The 24390-nt window shown below is 29.8% G+C and overlaps 2 protein-coding genes across 2 annotated transcripts; both read right to left on the reverse strand.

Annotated features, from left to right (window-relative positions):
• Nucleotides 1-4363: 4363 nt before the first annotated feature.
• LOC129303150 (plasmodesmata-located protein 7-like) lies at nucleotides 4364-6690 on the reverse strand. Its single transcript, XM_054942254.1, has 3 exons — nucleotides 5920-6690; nucleotides 5019-5135; nucleotides 4364-4923 (listed from the first exon to the last, which is right to left on the reverse strand). Exons 1-3 carry the CDS (start codon nucleotides 6623-6625, stop codon nucleotides 4916-4918), a joined length of 831 nt encoding a protein of 276 aa, XP_054798229.1. The 5' UTR covers nucleotides 6626-6690; the 3' UTR covers nucleotides 4364-4915.
• A 10149-nt stretch (nucleotides 6691-16839) lies between these two features.
• LOC129303151 (nudix hydrolase 18, mitochondrial-like) lies at nucleotides 16840-18414 on the reverse strand. The gene is made up of 5 exons (XM_054942255.1): nucleotides 18250-18414; nucleotides 17966-18059; nucleotides 17743-17826; nucleotides 17502-17630; nucleotides 16840-17404 (listed from the first exon to the last, which is right to left on the reverse strand). Exons 1-5 carry the CDS (start codon nucleotides 18396-18398, stop codon nucleotides 17234-17236), a joined length of 627 nt encoding a protein of 208 aa, XP_054798230.1. The 5' UTR covers nucleotides 18399-18414; the 3' UTR covers nucleotides 16840-17233.
• Between the last annotated feature and the right edge of the window lie 5976 nt (nucleotides 18415-24390).

The following is a 24390-nucleotide window of genomic DNA, read 5'->3' on the forward strand; positions in this document are numbered from 1 at the left end:
TCTGACTCATGGAAGAAGTGCATTTGCTAGATATTTTTTTTTAAAAACTTAAATTAGATGACAAAAATTATAAGACCGAGGTGTAATATTGTTGAATTGGTTTATTTGATTCAAATTTTCTTTCTCAAAATTAATAGGAACGGTGCAGTACTTTAAGTGGGAAAGTAACAGTGGCCTATTATTGAGTTCCAAGCTGTAAGAATATTAATTGAAAGAATGATTTATATTTTTGGATTTTTGGAATATTACTTAAATGTGAAGTTTTAACGAAAACTGATACAACAAAATATATTTTTCTCGCTCCCCTAAAAACATAGTTAACTTAATTATTTCTTTTATATCATGAAAAAAGTAAACAAATCTTCATAATCCAACAGCTTGGCCCAATCATTCTGGTCATGTCAAAGAAACACACAGAATTAGTCTTTATTCAGTGTATGGGCCCATGTCATATTTTTTACTTTTTGTCTGAACCCAAGTTTAACTAAAAGGAAAAAAAATTAAAAAAATTTAATTACCATGCTTTCGTTTTGCGAAGTATTGCCGTTTTCTTAAAAATGACGTATAACTCGGCACTTCTCCATTAAGTTTTTAGACATGGAATTAATTTCGTACAATACATAGAAAAGTTAAAATACAACCAATTCAAATAGTGATTCAATTATTGCCTCTATTGTTTTCATAATTCTCCTACCTACTAATTTGATTTATATATTAAAGATAAATCAATTATTAACTTAATAACTTTGTAATTTCAATCATTTAAAATTTAAATCAATTGGACATGTTTATGTATAGACATGTATTAGAATGGATTAGGGTTTTCTCATGCTATCGTTGATTTACTAGCTTAATTGTTTATTCTGTTCTTGATTGAAACTGATAATACTTTAATATGGCTTAATCAGCTAATTATACAAATACCTAGTATTCCCTTGAAATTGGTTACATTACACATACTACTTCATTTTCTTACGTAATATATTTTGGTATGTTTAAATTTGTTATGAGTTCTTTTGTTGATAACGTAACTAAATTAATTAAGAATATATTTTCATGTCTCAAAAGTCAAAACATTAAAATAAAAGAAGAGATAAGCAACATATTCTTTTCGTTAAATATGGTGCTTTGTCTCTCACTAGTGACTTTCACTATGTTAAAATAATAATTTTCTCTCACTATTCACACCATATCAACTTGTGAAGGTCAGCTTCATACATTATAATTATAATTATGGTTAATGTTTAAGTCTCTCGAGTTTACTTAGACTTAGCAGCATCGGGGATTGTATTGTAATGTCCTTAATTATTAAGCTTTGGATGCTTCCGTGTGGGAGCTAAACGTTATTATTAGGTTAGAGCCAAATCATGCTTAGCCGAAAAAACAGAGAGAAAAATTGCAAAGTACAAACTTAGATAAAAATATTTACATAGTTTTAGTTTTTGAGTCAATATTTTGAAATTTTGAATGATATTTGCCTTTTCTTTACACTTGATAGACAAGTCCATTGGTTCTCTCACGGTACAAATACTCGTATTCAATAAAATGCAATTTGTTGGTTAAAAGTTCTGTTCATGTTAATGTGTACGCTATTGTCATTGAAAATAGACGATTAGGATTAAACCAATGTTTTGATTTATTGATATATTTATCGCGTCAAACTCAAAGATATCTTAATTATAATGCTCCTTCCATCTTTACATATAAAGTATTTTTAATTAAATTTTACATATCAATAAAAATTTGTTATTTAATTAAAATTACAATAATTTTTTAATTTTTCCCTTAATAATGTCAATTCATATCATGGTGATGATGGTTAAAGGACCCAATTAATATATCTTTCCTTTTTATTAAAATAGGAATAAAATTATCTAATTATTTAAAAATATTATGACATCCTTTATATTTAAAAACAAAATAAGCTTCAAAACAAAAATCTATATGTAAAGATGGAGGGAGCAGGTTATACTAAGTGCAGTGATTTTTATTCTTTTTTAAACTATATTTGGTAAGTTACAAAATAATACTCATTTGGTCTTACTTATCAGGCAAAAAAAAAAAAAACAAGTTTTTGATTGGTTCTATTTATAAGACAATTCAATTATTATTATATTCACTTTTATCATTTTATTCCTATTATATGCTAAAAAATTTATTAAACATTAGAATATTTTATCTTAAAATAAGCTTATTTAATATGGATATAGTTAGAAACTAGTTGAATTTGTATACAAAGTTAATAAAATTTAAAATTTTCTTTGATTCCTATAAAAATACTGGAGGTAACATATAAATAAGATTATAGGAAGTAGTAGAAACTTTTATATTGTATGTTAAACCAAAATAGGGCTTAAATGTTTGTATTATTCTTTACCAAAAAATATCTATATGATTGAGAGCCTAATCATATATAGAATAAGATAGTCTTCAATAGAAAGCCACATACATGTAAAAAAAAAATGTTTATATGATTATATCAATTTATTAATTGTCAAGCATGAGTTTTTTCAAAAAAAAAATTCAGCTATCTAATTAGATCAAATTTAAATATTATCAGGTCTAATTGAGAATAAATATTTCAAAAACATTTTTACATTCACATGGCCAAGAACTCAAAACCTTACCATGATGTGTTTTGATTTTTAAGGGGAAAAAAATGATGAAAGAGATTTTAAGCACATTGGGTCTCAACCTGAGGGCCACCATAACCTTGCAGGCTAAGCCCATCTCACCCTAGGCATGTGCTATAGTAGCTTCGGAGTAAATAACTTGAGTGGCTCCAAGTAATTATAATATCAATTTATTCCCTAATACATCAGGCTTTGGAATTCAATACTTGGAAATAAATAAAAAAAATGAGTTGGATAGTAAAAAAAATATTCCATAAAAATCTACAATCCAGGAAAAAATAAAAAATTAAATGTCGAAGTCGAGTTGAGTAAGCGGGGAATTAAAACAAGCACAGATAATCATACATGTTTTGTAATCTATTGTGCGGATTATAAAATATAATGCAGTCTTCATTAATTATAAATAGAGTAGTTTGATGTAAATTTCATACAATGTATTGATGCATTTTTTTTTTGGGTACTGATAATATATATTTATATTAATTATTAGAAAGTCTATGGTTCATGTACGACAGAAAAAATAATACTACTTACATCCCATTTTATAAAACATTTTTAGAGAGATTTTACATCTCAAAATATAAGATATTTTGACAAAAAAATATTTTATTAATATCTTTTTTAATATTACCTTTCCCATCATATTTTCTCCTATTTAATATTCTATCACAATAAAGTATTGAATAAATGATATTTTTAAGTTTTATATTTTTTCTTAAAAAATAAGGTTATAAAATAAATTTAATAAACTTTTATTAATATGAGTAACTTTATCAAAAAAATATCTGATAAATTAGGACAAATGGAATGGTAGTATAAGAGAAAAGGATTGTAAAGGGGTCTAACTTCGAAGGTCCTTCACAAGGCACATGTGCATACATGTTGCTTGAAATTTCCAAGGTTTAAGAAAATTAATTAAGTGTGATAACTATGTTTGAAATTAAAAAAATTAAATGCTAAATTACCCTAATAATTAATGAGAAAATTTGTATTGTAAAAATAAATGACTTCATGAGCGGTAATTTGAAAAAAAAATGTGATAAATGTTTCTTAAATTTTATATACAAAAATAAGTATATTACATTTTTTTCTTATAATAAAAAATGGAGGGAATATTTATAAGTGGCTTTGTATTTTTTTTATTTTGAATTATATATGGGTGTACATGTTTAGTTAACAGTTTTTTATATGATTATCTAACTAGGTCGAATTATTATCGAGCCTAATTAAAGATAGTTCTCCTAAATGCATTCTCCACATTTAGACAAATTCAAACATGATAGTATATATTTAAATGATTTCAGCCCTATCATTCATTTCCATAATGAAGTTCAATATTTTTCAAATATGTTATTCAATCTCTCTCTCTCTCTTTCTATCTCTGTGTGTGTGTGTTAAGTTCAATATTTTTCAAATATGTTATTCAATCTCTCTCTCTCTGTCTGTGTGTCTCTGTGTGTGTGTTAAGTTCAATATTTTCAAATATGTTATTCAATCTCTCTCTCTCTCTCTCTCTCTCTGTGTGTGTGTGTGTGTGTGTGTGTGTGTGTGTTACAACATATATTAAGCAAGCTAAGTGTGTGTGTTTCATTATATTAAGCAAGTTAAGTGAGATCATGATATAACATCTTTTTCCAAGGCTAAATATTAAAAAAAAATTTCTATAAGCATAGTATTATGGGGATGTCTCTATAAGCATATAATATTGTATATATGAGAACGTAGCTTAGCAAGAAAAATAAAAGGAAATTAAAGCCACAAGCTTACAAGAAATCAAGGAGAGTATCTCACATGAAAATTCCATCATGGACCCATGCTTTGTCCCTAAAGTTGAAGGATGCATATACTAATGATACATCGAGAGGAATATTTTTTTTTTCTTCAGAAAAAATTATTATAATAATTCTTCTTCTTCTTCTTTTTAACTTTTTCGATGCATGAGATGAAACAACTACATAACTTTAGTAAATAGTAGCTGAGGAAGGAAAAACAGAATCTTTCATCAGCTGGCTTTTGCAGCCTCTTTTCCTTTTCCCCCTTTAATTCGTATTCAAATTTTAAATTGTAAAATATAAAAAAGTGTAAACATAAATAATAATAAAAATAATAACTAAATAAAAAGGAAAATGAAAAAGGCAGTGCCGATGATATGAAGAAATAGAGGCAGCAAAAAAAAAAAAAAAAAGAAAAGCAGAGCAAAAGAAGCCACCATAAAGCAGTCCAGGAGGTGTCACGCCACTGAGCTTGACAAACTTCTTTTCTTTCTTGTTATTATTTATTATTTATTTACCTGCATGGGAAAAAGATAAAGGCAAATAAGAATCATAAAGAAGAAAATAAATAATTAAAATGAAGAGAAAAGAAAGACATGTGGAGCAATATTACCATGTCGACCAGCACAAGTGGTCTTTAAGAAAGCAAAGAAAATAACGAGGACAGCTATTCCTGCTAATAATCCAATTATAATCACAAATGTCTTTTCTCCTCCATTCTTTGATTTCCCTGCAATCATGAGTTCACGTTGATTATATTATTACAATTTACAATTAATTACAATTATAAACAAAGTATAGTTTTATATTTATTTACACGCTACTCAGGATTCCAATGGATATTCAATATGTTTGTGTTTCATATAATGATATTTTATTACTATTACTACTAGCATTCATTGAGTGATAATATTTTTTACTATTTAATTCAAATGTAACAAATCTCACGCCTATATTACTCTCAGTGGGATAATAATTTTTTGATCTCGAATTCTAGATTGTATTTGTATCCTAAAATTTGTTTAAATTACAGTTTCTTCTACTTTCAAATTTTGCGTATATTTTAGAAAATAAGAAGAATACATGTTCTCCCTTCATTAAAAAATGTAAGGCATTTTTTGAGGAGTTGGATGTTTAAAAATATAAGGTATTTTTAGTTTTTTGATGTGTAATTATTATATTTTTTTAAAAGTATCCCTATTGATAAATAACTTTATATTTATTATAGGTTGTTTAATAAAAATAAATATAAAAAGATATAATTAGTGTGAAAGTAGGCAATTACTTTATTGAAAGTGAGATTCATTAAAAATGTCTTATATTTTTTAACGGAGAGAGTAATTTTGATAAAATGAAGGAGGAATCTGTATAAAATTTGAAAACATAGAAAATAATTGAATAATATTATTACATTTCATAAAAATATTTATGTTTAAAAATAAAAAGATCATAAAATTTTAAAATTTAAAGAAGGTTTAATTTAAAAATAAAAATAAGTTAGCCTTCGGCCTTACCATGGGCCTTGGGTTCATAAGCGTGGGCCCCACCAACAGAGTATCTCGCATAACACTTGCCCAAGAACAAGTCCCCATAATTAGCAGTTCCACAGTCGCTCCGGAGCCGTCGGATCGCCTCCGAGAGGCAGTCCTGGCACTGATCGAACCCGAGATCGCCGGTACACTGGCCCACACCCTTCACTTTACCCGACCCGACCACCCTGAAATATCCGCCCGAACCCGACAACCCAGATAACACCGCTTCGGTGCTCCCCATATTGTCGCTGCTTCCCACGGAAGGTCCGCATTTCTTGAAAACGACGGTCTTGTCCTCGACGCCGACGAAGGTGGCATTATCATACTTGACGAAGCAGCCCTCGAGCTGGACGGCGGCGCCGCATGTGGAGGGGCAGAGGGCGGAGACGCGGGTGAGAGAGCGGGAGACGCAGGAGGAGCAGTCGGGCATGGAGAGGTCGCCGCGGCATTGGTAGAGGCCGTAGACGACGGAGGAGCCGAGGACGGTAAAGTTGGAGTAGGAAGAGTAGGTGGCGGAGCTAAGGAGGGAGGTGAGCAAGGCCTGGAGGTTGGAGGAGTAAGGGGAGTCCGGCGAGTATTTCTCTTGGGTGCAGCCGGCGAAGATGAAGGAGTCTACGGGGGGTGAGCTAGACAAAGTGTAAGGGATGGTGGTGGCGAGGAGAAGAAAGAGTAGAGAGGGACTCGCCATGTTTACACAGGGAGAGCAAAGATGAGGATGGAGAGGTTAGTGGAGAGTTCCAAGTAGAGGAGGAACTTCTAGTCGAATGAATTATATATATATATATAAGGTTGTTTGGTTTGGTGTTTTCACATTTGAAATGCAGAAACACTTGAGAGAGCAAAGCTAGCAGCGAAGACAGTTGCTTTAAAAATGATAGTCAATTTTCTTTTTTGTTGTTAATAGAATTTTTTTTTATTAAAAACAATCTTATTTGCATCTTGTCTTACCATATTATAAAGAATTAGCTCATTGTTTTACCATATTATGAAGGATTAGCTCCTTTTCCTATATATAGTAATGATAGTTAGCTTAAACTTGAGAATTATTTGATTTTCTTGACTCTATTTTTAATTTATATAATTATAATGTTCAAGTTGAATTTGAGAAATTTAATATTTTTTAATTAAATTTTCTAAACAATTAGGTAAAATTTTTTAAGGGTTTCTATTATTTTTATAAATTTTTTAATTATTAATATTAAGTAGTGTTTTACATTGAAATGTTATGTAGTTGTTTAGAAGCTATGACATTTTTTAATAATAAACGCTACCTCTTGTTCACTTTTAAAAAGTAGATATATAATACTCTTTTCGTTAAAAAAATATAAAATATTTTTAATTAAATCTCACCCTTATTAAAATAGTTATATACTTTTAAATTAATTTTATTTTTTTATTCATCCCAATTAAACGCCCTATAATAAATATAACGTTATTATCACTAGGGACATTTTAAAAAAAAAGCAATGATTACACTTTAAAAAATTAAAAATGCCTTACATCTTTTAATATCCAACTCTTTAAAAAATAATTTATATTTTTTAATATCTAACTTCTTAAAAAATGACTTTTATTTTTTAATATCTAACTTCTTAAAAATACCTTACATTTTTTAATAAATGAAGTAATTAATAAGCGGTAATATTTTAAGTTGAAAACACTATCTAATATTCTTCAACTTTATTTGGGTGACATTTTTTATTTTAATGACTTCAGATGTATATTACTAAATTTCATTTTTACAGTAGTGTAAAGTGATTAGAAAGATAGATGGGAAGATATTTGATTTCAGAGTTGTCATTTTGAGAATATATGCATAATATTTTTTAAACATTCATTTTACCCACGTTTGGTGTTTGAATTTGACTCAAAAAATTTAAGTTTTGTGGTAATCGATTTTTAAAATTAATTTATAAAAATTAGTTTGAGCATAATTAAAACATAATAAAAAAAATAAGATAACATAATGGTTTTGTCACTTTATAAAAATATACTCAAACACCTCTATTATATGTTAAAATTAGTTCTAAATTCAAAGCTTTTTTGAAAAATATATACTTTTTATTACATGTTAAAATTAATTTTGCATCCGAAATTATAGTTTTCTTAAAAATATTCAAACATCTTTCATACGTGTTAAAATAAATAATGAATCCAAACCCATAGTTTACTATCTCATAAGCTATTATTACAACATTTTCAAATAATCTTTTTTAACTATATTTTGCTAAAATTTATGCAAAAATGACCATATCAATTCTATTTTAAAAGAACTATGTGCATAATTAGAAAACTAGAAGTTGGCAAAAAAAATTAAAAATAATTATTTACATTATATAAATATTAGATGTCATAACTAATAAAATGATATTTACTAATAAAAAGGGAAAACTAACCTATAAATTTAATTTTGTAAACTAATACTTGTAAAATATTACTTCCAATATTATATTTAACATAGAAATATGTTAAATTAATCATCATCAATCTGATCACAGTTGGATCACGGTTTAAACCTCGAATCACTGGCCCACCCTGTAATGGCTGACTTAGTTTTTAAATCATTCGAAAAAAAATATAAAGCTTATTCCATGACTAAACTGAAAATTTATCTTTCCATTTTGATTGATCAGCTTAAACTAAATTTACAGTATTTCCGAAGAAATTTTTATAATTGTTTATCATCATAAGAACGTAATTAAAATTTGTGTTGTCATGCTTCAATCTTCACACCGGCGGAATATAGAGACATATCCCTTTATGTACCAACTGTGTGAGCTCTACAATCATAGATGCTCTTGTACTTGTCCGGATTTTTGCAAAAATAAAAAAATTGCAGCAGTCATTAATATTTTATTTATTCCATTACCCAATATTCTGAAAATTTGAGGATATTAATATCATTGGCCCAAACTAATTCAAATCCTCTCTTTGTGGTATCATTGTTGTCGACAACAGTCTCATGAGTACTTTATAAATGATTTTGTCATATTTGTTTAATATAATTGTATATTTTAATGCTCAAACTCAAAATTTTAAAATAAGTTGATTCAACCTGACATTTCTACTTGTTGAACCAAGCATCCCGAGTACAGTGATTAATATTTTGAGGATGAACAGCCACTACTTTCAAGTGATAAGAGTATAATGGAATGTGGTAAGTAGAAGTAAGTGCATAATTAATTAGGGTCGAACGAATTATATGAAAAAAACTAGGGTTTAACAAGTCCAAATAAAATTACAAAATCTTACAATAAATAAAATTTATTCCCTATTTACATGTAAGTGTAAAACTTGGATACCAAGCTTCTTGGCTTAATAACTAAAGCTTGAGAATAAAAGTTGTTTATTTAAGCCCATATTTATAAGAGTTTAAGTTTAAAAAATAATGTATTTTTAGAGAAATTGAACTTTGAGATCCAACCTTGATGGGCTTTAAAAAATTAGTTTGGGCGGCTTAGGCCTTTTCATTTTACCTCTAAAAAAATAAAATATTTTAGTTTTAAAATTGAATTTAAACTTATAATATATATTTATATTTTAAAATTAAAATTTCTATTATTTATTTAATAAAAACCAAGTTTTAAAAAATAATCAATTTTGAGATAATCGAACTTATGAACATTAGAGCCTGGCCTGCTTATTTCTTGACTTTATAATAACTAGGGGTGTGCATTTTACCTACAAACCTATGCGTACCCACCCAAGCCATTTTAAAATAGGTCAACTCATACTTGCTCAAAAGGGTAGAAAATGGGTATGGGCCGGTGGCCACCCATTTAACCAAATATGAGCGAGTAATAGGTGAGGCCTCGAGTGGCCCGTATCCACTCGTATATAGCTCTTTTATTTAAAAAAAATAGTCTTCTTATGAGCTGGGCACTAGATAGTAGGAGGTACTTGGATAATGCTTGGAAAAAAGTGAAAAACCCAACCCAAAGTCCCAAATATCAAACACCTATGGCGTGCCCCACCTCTGCTTCTCATTCTCTCATTCATTTGCCACATGCAACACAGTTGCTAGTCATGAGTCTCCGACTCACCGCTTGCCCCCTTCTCCTTTGGCCACGACTTGCTTAAGTCGAGAGAGACTGTGAGTGCGAGGAACTTCGGCTTCAACTTTGCCATTTGCCTTTTCCCATGCTCCACCTCCGCCATTGACCTCGACTGTAGTAGATACACACACTGTTGCATCAACCTACCTTCTTCTTAGCTCTTAGGTTATTGCTTTGCTGTGCTCCCATGATCCTTCCCTCTTCTACTCTTTTAAGTTTTCTCTTATATTATTTATGTTACAAATTAAAAAGATTGGTAAACCTTGATCAACATTGTGACATAATGTGCTAAATATGTATTTGGTGGCTTCAATCTCTTCTGTTCATAGTACCTTCAAGAGTTTCAATATTATCTTAGTTAAAGTTGCCTCTTTTTCCTTATCATTCCTCTTTATTAAACTAAAATGAGATGAAAAGTACATGTTTTGAGTCTTGACTAAATTTTTTTTAAAAAAGCTAGTGCTATAGGTTAAACGGTGGCCTAAACCTACTCAAACTCATTTGCATCTGTTTTAAAATAGATGCAAACATGTTAGTACAAACAAGTGGCTACCAATTTAACAAAAAACGAGTGAATATTGAATAAGGCTATAGGTGGCTCATACCAACTCGTGTACACCCCTGATAATAATACTCTTGTGACTTCACACTCCTTGAAAGGGGAAAGTTGTAGATTCTTTACCTCAAATGTCACATAGTTAATGAGTGGGTGTTTGAGTGCGTGTCACTTTCTTTATGAGAGAATGAACTTGTATGTGGGTGTGTCTAGAATTTGTCCCGCCTATCAAACAATAATAATTTTTTTTTAAAAAAGGAAACAGAAAGAATTGCAGGGTAAGGGCTACATGTGTATGCAAATAATTTGAAGTTTCGAAATCAAATTTAGACATTCCACGTCGGATCTTATTTTTTGGATATAGCTTTTGCGAGAGAAGACAGAAAATAACAACTGTGGCATCGCACTGGGCGGCGTGGACATGTGATTGTGATCCACTGTTCATCGTGATTTGCAAAAGGATATGTTGCGAGATCCGCAGATTTCATGGCAATGTGAATCCCATGCAACCACAACTTTAAGGAACCTTTTTCAACGTATTCGATGCGCTATGATTTCACTAAATATCATCTTTCATGTCATCTTGTGTTTTGTGTATTTTTTTTTTAAATATAAATTTAAGTCTTTATATTTTACTAAAATCTCGCTAAAAGTTTATATTTTTTTAATATTTTAAATCATTATACTTTTTTTTATTTACACTTTATATATTTATAATACTATTTATAAAGGGATTTAAAATATAAAAAAATGTAAGAATTTATAATATAAAAAATACATAGACTCAAAATTATATATTTTTTAAAAAATGTAAAGATGAAAGTAGGAGAATTTTTTTTTTTTTAACTTTCTATAGTTCAGGCTCCTTCAGAAGCCCAATTCCATCATCAATTGGGCTAGAACGAGCTTCCGTGGCCGGATCCGAGGGACTTGCTGGAGTTTCCATAAGTGGTTTTTTTTTTTTTAATTGACAATTGTGCCATTAGGCATTTATCTTAATGACATTTTTGCCCACCCTATGTTTATTGAGTTTTTTTAATGAAAACAAATTGGGGAAGCCGATCTCGATGCACTTGTGCACTGAAGAACCACGTGGTGGAACCACAATCTGCGAGCGAAGTAAAGCGTTCAATAGCCATGAGGTTGAAATATTGAATTGTTCAACATAGGGCGGTTGTTTCATGAGGCACAGAGATAGGTATTACTATTAGGTAGTTTTGAGAAGGTTATTTTGGACGATTCATAATATAGTAAAAATTTTATAAAATTTCCATAGACATGTATGTCAAACTCCTCCCATTCCACTTCTATTTCCTTTAAAAATTCTTCTCGAATAGCAAATGTATCATCAAAATTTTGCATCACAAGAAATTGCAAATATTTCTCTTCCCATATCACAAGAAAGTAAGTTTTATTGTTATTTGTTAATAACTTGCCAAATGCCAATAACGCGGGTTCTTGTATCGTGACTCGCTCTTTTAAATTTTCATCATCTATTATTTTTTATTTATTCCATCACTCAATATCTTAAAAAATTTGAGAATATTATCACCACCTGTCCAAACTAATTCAATTCTCATCATAAGGGATTGTTATTATCAATGGTGACCTCATAAGTATTATATTTTTTTATTATTTATAGGTGTCTTCTTATTAAAAATAGTTTTCTTAAAATCACAATCAAATTCTAAATGTAAATAAAAAAAATTAAAAAATCACGCATTATATACAGTCATATTGTTAGTGGGCTTCCTCCACCCATTAGGTAGTCTGGGTGTGGTTTTTGGGATTTTTTGGGTTTTTTGTTTTTAGTGTTTGTCTGCTGCCAGTTTTGGTTGCTGTCTTGCATTATCTGTGTTTGTTTTGTCGTATAGTCAATTGAAGTTTCATAACTATTTTTTGTTACTCAGCGAGATATGTATGCCAAATAAGGCGTTGAAAGCTTTGTGGGCTATTGACTTTTTCGAAGTGGAGAAGACAGCATTGAGTTTCAATATGTTTTTATCAGGCTATCCGGAAGGCCCAGCCCATACTTTTGTGGGCTATTGACCACATCCCGAAAATGGGCCTAAAACCTAATATTTAAGGCAACCGTTTTGGAATTGAATTCATAATTCAACACTCCAATTCAATAACTACCTCCAAGTTGGTGTGAGTGTAATAGATGTTCTCGATACTAGAGCAAGTGGCTAAAGGTTCAAAGTTCAATCCTTGTGTATGTTCTAATTTAGATAAATCTATTCATCCCTCTCAGTGCCTTGAGGAATATTTTTTTTCTTTGTCTATGAGAGCTATTTCTTAAACTTGTAAAAAAAAAAAAAAAAAACTTTCACAATACTTGTCCTTTTGTTTTGATAATATTTATTCCATAGAATCCATCGAAAAAGTATTTATTCCAGATATGGTTATTTTACCTATTGTCCTAACTCCACATAGATATACACACACATTCACGCCCTTGTAACCACCGGAGAGCTTTTGTGTGCTTTCAAATAAAATTCTTGTATTTAACAAATAGTAAAATAGATAGTATTTTCTGTCATTTTCTATTTAAGAACAGCAATGATATTTTAAACAATGAAATCATATTTTACATGCTATTCTTTGCATTAAGTGAACTTGAAAATAATGATAGGTTGTATCGATAGGCTCCATTGCTTTCTTTACTTTCCTAGGTTGTATGCATAGGTGTTTGTTTTGTTTTTTTGGTGATTAGTGCGTGTAACATTATTAGTATTTCTTGGTGATTAATAAAATGGCCTCTTTTTGTTTTAAAAAATGAACTTGAAATTAAAAATTCATTGCAGATTCATGAAAGGGGGGGGGGGAAGGTTGTAGGTGAAAATCTTACGAGACTACGACCGTTGGGGGATGAAACTCAGATCAGAATCAAGATTAATCAAATCAAATGAAGATAATAAGGGGGAAAATGTTGCAAGACAATGTAGAAATGTTCAGAAACAAGTCATTGGATTATAGAGTCTTAGGAATGATGTTTTAGTTGGTGCTCATCACCTCTGAAATATTCTAAATCATTCAAATTTAATTTACACGACTTAAATTTATATAATTTTTTATTTTTGTTAAAAATAAATTTTTTATAAAATTAATAAATCTTTTAACTGCCAATATATATTAGTTTATATTTAATTAGATTGGTCCAAATTTAATATTATTTTTTTACAATTTTTATAAATTGACCATACAAATTTACTCTTGACTCTTTTGACTCTAATAGTATAATAAGTTAAAATTTTCAATCTAAACAATAGATATGGTTAATTTATAAAAATTATAAAAAATTAATATTAAATTCAGACAATCTAATTAAATATGAACTGTATATATTAATAATTAATAGAGTTATTCAAAATTTTATAAATTTTTATTTTAATAAAATATAAAAATATTTAAATTTAAACAGTTCAGATTATTTTAAGGGTGGTGAGCACTATCCTAGTGAGCACCAAATGTGCTCTCAATTTTTGTATTGTTTTCACATATTTTTTTTTAAAACAAAAAGCGGAAAAGATAATAGTTTGCCGACAAACAATGCTGAAGTGCGAAGTATGTACTTATTTTTTGCGTCATTTGGAGCATTAAAAAATAAATATTTCATATTCTGGAAAAAGTATCGTTTATTATTAGAGAGATATAATATATAATAGACGTATAAGGTCAGCATTAATTACTAGAAAGGAATAGATTAAAAAAAAATAATATAAAAATAAACTAAATCATTCCTCCTCCTCATATTAAGTATGATAAAACTTATTAATATATATCACAAATGTGAGAATCATCACTTCTTTCAAAAATTTTATATATTATGATTCTTAATCTTATAAATTAATTTACTCCCTTCCTTTATCAATATGGTTTACTATTTTTTTATCATCTTATTTTTATTTTTATTTTTTAATACATTTTATTTTATTTTATTTCTAATAACCAAACATGACTTAAGAGAAGTGTGATTATCATTGAGTATATATTGGAACATTGACCAGTAGGTGGTTGTTTCTTAGTCTACATAGTTAGATCCGAAAAAATTGAATTAATAATAACTAGTTAATAATTAGTTTAAAAATTAATTAAAAATATTAATTCAAATACTTGGAAGTTCAAATGTTTCAATTGTAGATAAAGTATTTGAATTTTAAATATAACTATCAAATTGTAATTCAAAATTTCTGTTTGTAATAATATGAATTAATAATATTTTTAAAAAAATTGCCGATAATCTAAATGTTATTAATTTATCTTTTAAAACCTAATTTACAGATAAGAATTATAGTTGTTTAGTTATAAGAGGTTTTAAATTTGAGTCCGTATAAATGTATTAAATAAATGTGAAAAAAGTTATTTCAATTTGAGACCTGCCCCGGCTCCTAGCTCATATTAAGATTAATTGAAGTCGAATTTGGGTTTAGCGACTGCATGATTTGTAAAACCAAGATAATAGAAGGAAAAAAAAAAAAAAAACTGTTCCCTACGTTGTCGTGGCTTTAATATATATGTTCAACTGCTGCTGTCTTGACTCTTGATTCATCAAGATTCTATCCTTATCATCTCTGAACCATTAAATGTAGTTTTCTTTTGCTTGGCTAATTTGAACGTAATATGACATAGAATTGATTTTAAAGAGAACGCCGTATATAAAGACCACTGAAATAGGCATAACATGGATAAGTACTACCAAATAGTCTGTAATTGCATTGCAATCTTTAGAAATTTTCCTGACATTAATGTTTGGTTAGGGTTGACGTTAAAACTTGTGCTTTCATGTTATTGGAAGATTCCTTATCTAAAAGGAGTTAAATGATCAGCTTGTGGTCTTGGTCTTCCCCTTTCTTCATCTTAATGATGGGTATATATTGATTCATGGTTTGGATGAAAAGAAAAGTTAAAAGAAAAGAAGAAACAGAAAAAAATTTCAAAAATTTTCAAAAATATAATAAGTTTTTTTAATTATTTTTTCAAATTTTTCCTCCTAATTTTTTTTTTTTATCATCCTTATCTTTCTTCCTATCCAAATCAAGGGTACATGTGTAATGGCTGAGCATTGGTGTGTGCGAGAGGAAGTTGAGAAATGGGCAATGGATGCTAACGTAAATACAAACTTCCTCCTATCTTATCTCATCTACAAGAAGGGCAGAAAACTTTTTGTTTTATTTTTAAGCTCACATCATTAAATTTTTATTATAAATTTCATATGTCATCTTAAATATTGGTGAGAGAATATATTATATTACTAAAGTATGAACATTTAATTGTAATAAAGTTAAAAACTTATTAAATTTTTACATAAAGTCAATAAATTTTAATTTTTTTTAATTTTAACATGAAATATATTAAAAATAATTTATAAATAAAACTAAAAAATAGATTAATTTGGTTGCAGTGAGCTACTATTATTGTTAATGTCTAATGTGAAAGTGTTAATACAGGAAAGGTAAATTTAATTTTTCATCATTATCTTAATATTTGGCATAACTTTGAAGTTTGAAAACATAACCTTGCACCTTGTTTGAAAAATATTGGATTTGGATTCAGGAAATATTTTAAATATACTTATTCAACAAATGTAGACTTTGCATTTTATCCATATTTAAAAATTATCCATATACATTTTTTTTAAAAAAATTAAAACAATCACATGATCAAAACACTCCTTGCTTACAATGTCTTTTCCAAAAATTTGAAAGTTGATATGTTTTGAGTATGAAATAACAAAATCACTGATAACTATTCAATTAAATTAAGCCGCTGATTGAGTGAGTACGGAATCCAAATCCAAAAATATTAAGTCAAATTCCACTAAATCTAGTCCTACAAGCAAAATTTAATAAATATATATTTTAACGACAACTTAATTGATATATTTTTCAAATAACAGATTACCCCCAAACAAATTAACAGTAATTCTATCCCAACTGTTATTTAATTTTATTATCAATAACTAAAGGATAATTATTTTTAATAAACTAAAACTTCCATTGGTAAATACTACCAAAAATCATGATCCCTCAAATGATGTTAAAATTATAAAAAAAATTATTGCAAGTATTGCTTGATCACATTCATATTCATAGTCGTAACTTCTAGCCTCGGCTAGCCTCCTCTATGAGAAAAAATATTCATATTCATAGTTGCTGTACCAGTAATATGTGCTCAGGTGGTGGATTCTAGAAACTCAATCAATTTGATAAACCAGAAAGTGTTGCAATTAACTTGATATCATTACCCCACCAACACTTCCTTCTCAAGCGAACAAAAATCCAAGTGCGGTTTTCAAATCATGCGGAAAATCGCAGCAAAGTTTTTGTTTTTTCTCCCCTTTAAATTATGCCCATCTGAAACTCTGTTCCTGAGAAATGATAGGGTATTGTTTGATTACAATTTTTTTGCAAGAATCCGAATCACCCTCCCCAACACTTAAGATTCCATCGAAACCAAAACAAAGAAAAAAGAAAACTTAAAAGAGTCATCTGATGATCTGATCTAGAAAATTATTTACTATCATTATATCTTCTACCATCTTGCAGTACAATTGTAGAATCCTGGGTTTTCATTTTCAATTTCAATTTTTCATCCTCCTCCTAACTCTTCCTGATCATCAGAGCTGATAAGATCCGAGAGAAAACCAATAGTACTGAAGCTCTCTAATCTCTCTACCAAATAGTCACAACCTATTTACCAAGTCAGACTTTCCACCATCTCCATTATTGCTCTTCAAACAGCCTTCTTGCTTCTCTCGTCCAAGCTTCTTAGTCCTGAGACGATTCACTAGTCTGTCCAAAGCTTCCTTCATCCAACAGTGTTGACATACTTCTCTTGCTTCATCAACACTCATCTACACCCAGTCAAATCAAACCAAGAATATCTCAGTGACTTCAAGCCTAACATGCCAATGGATCACATGATACTTGAAAAGGTGATTGATCACTTACCCAGATTCGTTGACGATAGTTCTGCTCAGGCCAGAGTTCAAGCTGTTCTTGAACAAGGAGAGGGAACATGTAACCTTCATATAAGGTGTCATGGGTTTTGCTCTTGAAGCTCCACTTACCCAGTCCACCCTGAAACCAAACACAAACACAATACACAGAATCATCAGATAAACAGGTCTGTGAATTGAATCATGAAGCAGAGAGTACAGTGCTTGTTTGGTTGTTTGCTTAAAATGCTTACCCCAACAATGCCTCGCACTCCTGCTTCTTCTATGGTTTCTCTCACAGCGGCCTCCTTTTTTGATTCGTCTAATTCCCAGCCTCCCTGGATTGGGTCAACCAGATAAATCATTATTAATTAACAATGTAAATCAGAAAGGGGGAAAACATAATGATGATGTCTGATTCGAGCCTAAATTATTGACTAATATACTCAATTTGTGGGAAGGTGTGTGGATTGATACCTTTGGAAAAAGCATCCCTTTGCCCTTCTGAGAACTGATAACCAGAACCTCTAATTCTTCTGACTCCTCCATCTTGTATCTGTATGGTATACACCTGCATAAATTTCAATTTGACCACCAAAATCAATCAACCGGTTCGGTTTTCACCGAAGCAAATCCACACATACATTTGTTCCATTATTGCAAAAGAAACAAGGAGAAAGGTGAAGCCTTTAGCTGCTGAAGTGGTATTCATGCAGAAACCCAGATAGCCAAATAGAGGGAAGGAAGGGAAAGAGACGAACCCGACGACTTGGCGGCGACCTTTCCTGTAACGCTGCAATTGGCGGCCGGTGCGAGAAACCAATGTGACGACATTGTCTTGGGAAACCAGAGCGACCATTTTGGGAGGAAGAGGAAGAATAAGAAGAGGAAGAAGGTGAGTGGATAGCATGAGAGAGAGCAGAGGAAGGTGGCCCCCTTTAATAATGGGCAAGCGGTTAGGAGGGGTAAAAAGATGAGGTTTTTCCGCTGAGAGAAAGGAAAAAATAAAAAAAAAATGATAAACGAGTTTTGTTCCCAAAAGCGACCCCTTATGCGGGCACCCTTTTCCGGAAGTGAGGTCTCTCCTCTTCTTTTCTCTTCATTTTTCTCCACTTCCTCCATTCTCATCATTCAAATTTTTTTATTAAATATTTTTTTAAATAATAAAATTAATGAATGGTGAGGATGAGGGAAGTGGAGGGAAAGGGAGGAAAAAAATTAGAGAGATCCCTGGTCCCCCTTTTCCTCTGTATTCTCATGTACCCCTTTGACACGCGTCTTTGACCTGTCACTCCCTTCCGGTGTGGCCCTGAATTTTCCCTTGAATATACATACATACATACACTATTTCTAGTCCTATTATAAGATGAGGAGAAATTTTTTTTATCTCATTTATAAGTTATTTTATTAAATTTTTAACATAATTTTTTTACACTCTATTGAATGTTAGAGAAAAAATATATTATTAAGATATATTTATTTAATAAGAATAGAATTGAGAATTTATTAAATTATAAAATAGAGTTAATGAGTTTTAAAATTTTATATGATTTCGATAAAATATATCAAAAATAATTTATAAATAAGACTAAAAAGATATATTATTACTAATTACTATCAAATGTTAAGAGACTTATGATCCTATACTAATCTAGATTGGGCCATGTTAGGCCCTTTCATGTGAAAGTTAGGGCTGAGCAAATAACCCATGGCTGGCCACACTCACCTTATACTTGGTCAAAATGGGTGGATTTTAACTTATCCATTAAAAATAAACTAGTAGGCTAAAGATAAGAGCCAGCTTGTAAGTATTGTAAATAAGCAGGATAGGTTATAAGTTATTTTTCAGAATGACCATCCCTACTCTTGAAAAGTTTGAAATGCTACATTATGTAGAGAAATAGAAAAATCTCGCATAGTCATGCTTTCTTCTCATCATTCATGAAGGCTCAGTTACTTAAGTTGGCTCAGTCACACTCTCTTCTTTAAATAATCAACTCGATCTTGGCCCCTAACTCTCACCCCATCTTTTCTCTGGTTGTTATCGACCTATCAACAATCCAGTCGAGCTCTCTTCTCCACTCTACTTGAGCTCACGTTGCATCATTCAAGAACTCATAGTGTCTCCAACCTTTGATATCAAGAATTCACAATGTCTCCCTCACTTGCTCTTGTCTTTGTCTCCCTAGCCTTTACACTCATCTCCGACCACTCTAGATCTAAAGTCAAGACCTAAATCAAAGGCCTTCATGCAACTTGATTGAGAATAGAGCATTTGGGTGGAGGCTATCATTTTTGAGAAGCTTTGGTCCTCTACACCCATTTTTCCTTGTCTCATGATTTGCTTCTTCCTTGAGATTGTAAATTTGTTGGCCTTTTTTTTTTTAATTTGCAAAATTGTTGGCTAGATCTACAAGTTAAATTTCTCCTAATCTTCTCCCTTATTTTATCATTTTTTTTATAAATATGTTGTGACTTTGGAGGTAAAAATGAGTCAACCTAAACCTATTCTAGATTAGCCTCAACCCATATTCAAACAAGCCAAAATGAGTTGGCCATGGGTACGAGCTAGCTTATGCTCATTTTGCCTTTTATAGGTGGGTTATGAGTAGTCCCTTTGGCTAGCCAATCTCTCTCATTGCTCAACCTCAACTAAGCCTTAGTAAAAGTTATAATATTGCTAATATTACTTATTTTTAGAGTTATATTCAAGACCTCTAATTAAATTAGTATAACTTCATTGCTAGTTAAATTAAGCATTTGATAGTATACTTTTAGTTTTTAGAAGTTACCAAGTTATAATTTTTAAATCAATGAATCTAAAACTTGCAAATAGTAACTGTTAAACATGTAAAGTATCGATTTGGATAGCTTGAAATCAAATTTACAAGTTAGAATGATTATTTCGTGAAAATATATCTAAATACTTATATTAACATATCAAAATTAATTATAAAACAAGTTGAATTGATCTCAGGTTTGTGACTTATTTTCAATAGATTGGAATTTTCTTGGCCTAGTTCATCAAAATTGACCCAATGAGCTAAATGAGCCAACCCAATTGTGTTACATTATCTATATATGATTATAAACAAATGATGTATAATTTTGAAAATTGGGTTAATTTAATCAATTGAATCAATAAATCATTAAATTAATATCTTAATGAATTTATTGAAATACTCAGCTCATACATGGTTGGACTTTAATTCTGATAATTAATTCTTAACCAGTTTTCGATACCTTGAAATGATTAGGCTAGGAGATAATTTTTTCTCTTTCTATTTACATGTACGTTTTTCTTACCCACTTAATATAATCTATAAAATTAGCTACGGTTGGTAAATAATATATATGGCTTGTAAATGTGGGTATAATCATTCCATCCACAAGGCAACAAGTGCGTCAAAGGACATAAAATTAAGCTTTTGCAGCAAATTTCTCATCCTACAAAAATCCATATTATTGTGTGTGTGAAGTCCAAAATTTTATAAAATGAGTTTTCATAGTTTTACAGAGCTAAGATTCCACATAACCAATGCCATCAAACTAATTTGGAAAAAAATACAACACCTCGCAACGTTATTTAGAGCAACAACACAACGAGAAGTTTAAAATTTCCAACATATTCAATTTAAAGTTTTTTATTTTTGGAAACTAAATTAGTTTAATATAGTTTTTAGGATATTAATTTCTATCAAACATGTATAAATGATAAAAAATCAAATATCAACGAAATTAAGAAAAATCATTTCATCAATATAAAATCTAGAATTTATTACAAGTCACCATATTCAAGAGTGGTAGAGTGTAGCCTGCAGACAATAGTTATTTGTATATTGATATGGGCAACAGATCTGGCTTCATCATTATTTCTTGCTCAGAATAATTCAACAACAAATTGTGTGTGTGTGTGTGTGTCTCCATAACTAGAAGTTGTCAACTTGTCATCAATAGTGTTCGGATATAAATTATCGAACAATATTGGCAAACACATCGACAAAGTATCAATCTGCCATAAATTTATTAAATAATGTTTAAAATTGTGTGGCACTGAAATTAAGTTCTCAAACAGATAACATGATCACATATTTTTTCCTTGCAATATTATCTTCGTTTTCTTCAAAAAAAAAAAAATATATATATATATATATCCTTACTTCGTTTTCATGGCATCTCTTTCAGGGGATTTAAACGCGTGGACCGAACCATGAATGTTGGAGGATGTGATAGCGTGTCGACATATAATTTCCAAATTCTCGCATAATCAAAAGAAATAAACAGATCAAGAATAAAATAAGTACCCGGTAATATTCAGTTGCCTTAATTAGTGCAAGCAGTTTTATTCAATAATTCTCTTTCCTGAATAAGTTCTTATGTGTAATTTCGTAACCAACATTACAACATTTGCACTACTCCTTCTGAAATATCAAATAAAGTGAAACCAAAGCACCACCCAATTTAAAAAATAAAAATAAAATCTTTTGAAATTATATAAATAATAAGCTAGTCCTCAAAGTGTCATAATTCTATTAAAATTTTTACGAAATTTCGTATCAATAAATTTTAAAGTAAAAAGATTATTTTATTCTCATTAAAATAATAAGCTTCAAGTATAACTTTTGCTTGAAAAATAAAAAATTTTATTTTATAAATTGAAAGAGTTGAACAAGAAATCAAAACTTATTAAATGTAATTTTTGTTAAAAAACTTCTCAAAATAACAATCCACAATCACAACTTTTATTATCAATTGTAATTTATGTTCTTGAGAAACAAGTTCTAAAAGTAACAAGCTCCGATTACAATTTTTGTTTAAAGAATAACTTTTATTTAAACAATAATAAAAATGAAACAAGAAATCACAATTTATTAATAAAGATAAAATAATTTTTTAATTTAAAATTTATTGAATAGATTTTTCTAAACACTTAAGTAAAATTATGAAATTTTTTAAAAAAATTAAATTATTATTTTTATAATTCAAAAAAAATTTTATTATTATTTTTCAAAAATAAACTCTAAGGATACACTATTTGTTTAATTTTAAATAATAATACCGATATAGGAGGTACATTTATTTGACGTCACAGTAAAAAAAAGGCGGTGGCCAAGTTGGGCCAGGCGCAGCTAAGTGGGACCCATATACGGTAATCACCGGACACCCAATCACATGCATTTTGGTGGAGCCGGTAATTCGAATCCGCCAGACTCAATTCCTGTCAAATTTGATATATTTAAATTTAAATATATATTTTTTTTTAAAAAAAAGAAAGCTCATATAATAAAACTTAATTTTAACACTTTGAGCTTTTAGAACTTTAGGCCTGGCGGTCAGGAGTCCTACCAATAAAAATCTGTTCCACAAAATCAAACTTACGAGCTTGACCCTTTTAATCTAGGCCGACTTTTTATTAACAACTCTACGTGCACTTTACTTTTCATGTTTTCTAAAAAATGAATATTATTCATATATAAATTTAATCATCATCATTATCATTATATTTATGTTTTTTGAAATACAATGAAAATATTAAACCAAAAATAGAGTAAATGATCCTCATACCTTATGGACATGAAATGAATTTCAAATTTTAATTCAAAATAGGAGCTCCCTTTGCCCACCATCACCTTTGAGGGTCCTATGGCCCTGTTTGGTAGGAAGCATTAGAAAGGTGTGAATGAGATTGGAATTGAATAAATCCAACTTATCATGTTTGGTGTGCATCATTGGTGAAGCTAATGCTAGACCCAATCCCATGTTATATGGGATTACACAAAACCACCTATCCCCCTAGTATTGCAAAAATAATACTGGGATTGATTTTTTTTAGATCAAATTGCCCTTGTTCAAAGTTGGCAATCTAACAATAGTTGAGAGAGATTCCCATCATCGTTGTGGTTGCAGGTATCATCTGTGTCGTGGTTGCATTCGGTTTTGATTCAGGTGTTCACCATCCTCTCTTCTAGATTTAAGTTTTAGTTCTTCATCATCTCCACTGTTCGCTTCTAGATCTAAGTTTTTGGGTTCTTCATTGTTGTCATGGTCAGACTCTTACACCGACACAATTGCCGTTACTGCTTGCAACCTCATCAGTCGTCGCCATGGTCGAACTACTATACCAACACTATTGTCGTTGCCGCTCGCAACCTCATCAATTGTTACCTTGTCAGTCACTCATGACCTCCAGGTTCCTCATCATCAATCATCACCAACATCATCGTGGGCTTGGATTTGTTGCCATCACTCTCATTCTTGCCGCATTGCCGATTGATTCCCCAATTCCCAGATTTTAAATTTATGCTTCTTAAATTTGTGGTTGTTTTCTGAGTTTTCTTCAAACAAGTGAAGCACAATGAAGATGGAAGGTTGGAAGGAAAGAGATGAGGGTATTTGAGTCTTTTTTGCAATTTTTTTGGTTTAATTCCAATCTTTTTTTTTTTTTATTCTCATGTCATACCAAACATGATTTTTAAAAGTCAATCCCACTCCCACTCCCAATCACAATCCCATTCCCAATCTTTTAAAATGCAATACTTCATACCAAACAGGGCTTATATGTGTTGCTATCAAGTAAAATTCTAGTAGCATTTTGTATGATATGTTTTGAATTGTAAATAATTTTTTTATTGACGAAAAGATAAAGATTAAATTTAAAATTATCTAAATTATAAATAATATATTAAATATAATTTTTATGAGTTAAATGAACTAAATCTAAAATTAAGTGAGATTACCAAGACCGAAAATTTAATTTGTCCCCAAAAAAATTGAACTGTTAATTATGTAGTATAAATATAGTATGAGCACAGCTTTCGTACGTTAGCTTTAAAAATATAACAAACATTTTTAACTAAGCTTGAATTATATTATAATTTTGACATATATAATACCAAATAATC

The sequence above is a fragment of the Prosopis cineraria genome, unplaced genomic scaffold (assembly GCF_029017545.1).
Source record: "Prosopis cineraria cultivar Desert tree isolate PC_DT_omini unplaced genomic scaffold, ASM2901754v1 PC2, whole genome shotgun sequence".
Classification (NCBI taxonomy): Eukaryota; Viridiplantae; Streptophyta; class Magnoliopsida; order Fabales; family Fabaceae; genus Prosopis; species Prosopis cineraria.

Bases quoted from the DNA above. Each gene is read 5' to 3' on its own strand.
- LOC129303150 (XM_054942254.1), bottom strand. From the start codon at position 6,625: ATGGCGAGTCCCTCTCTACTCTTTCTTCTCCTCGCCACCACCATCCCT. The intron at 5,136-5,919 runs GTAAGGCCGAAG...TCATGATTGCAG, and splicing joins TTATGAACCCAAGGCCCATG to GGAAATCAAAGAATGGAGGA.
- LOC129303151 (XM_054942255.1), bottom strand. From the start codon at position 18,398: ATGCTATCCACTCACCTTCTTCCTCTTCTTATTCTTCCTCTTCCTCCC. The intron at 17,827-17,965 runs GTATCAATCCAC...GACCCAATCCAG, and splicing joins AAGGGATGCTTTTTCCAAAG to GGAGGCTGGGAATTAGACGA. The intron at 17,631-17,742 runs GTAAGCATTTTA...GTTTGGTTTCAG, and splicing joins GAGTGCGAGGCATTGTTGGG to GGTGGACTGGGTAAGTGGAG.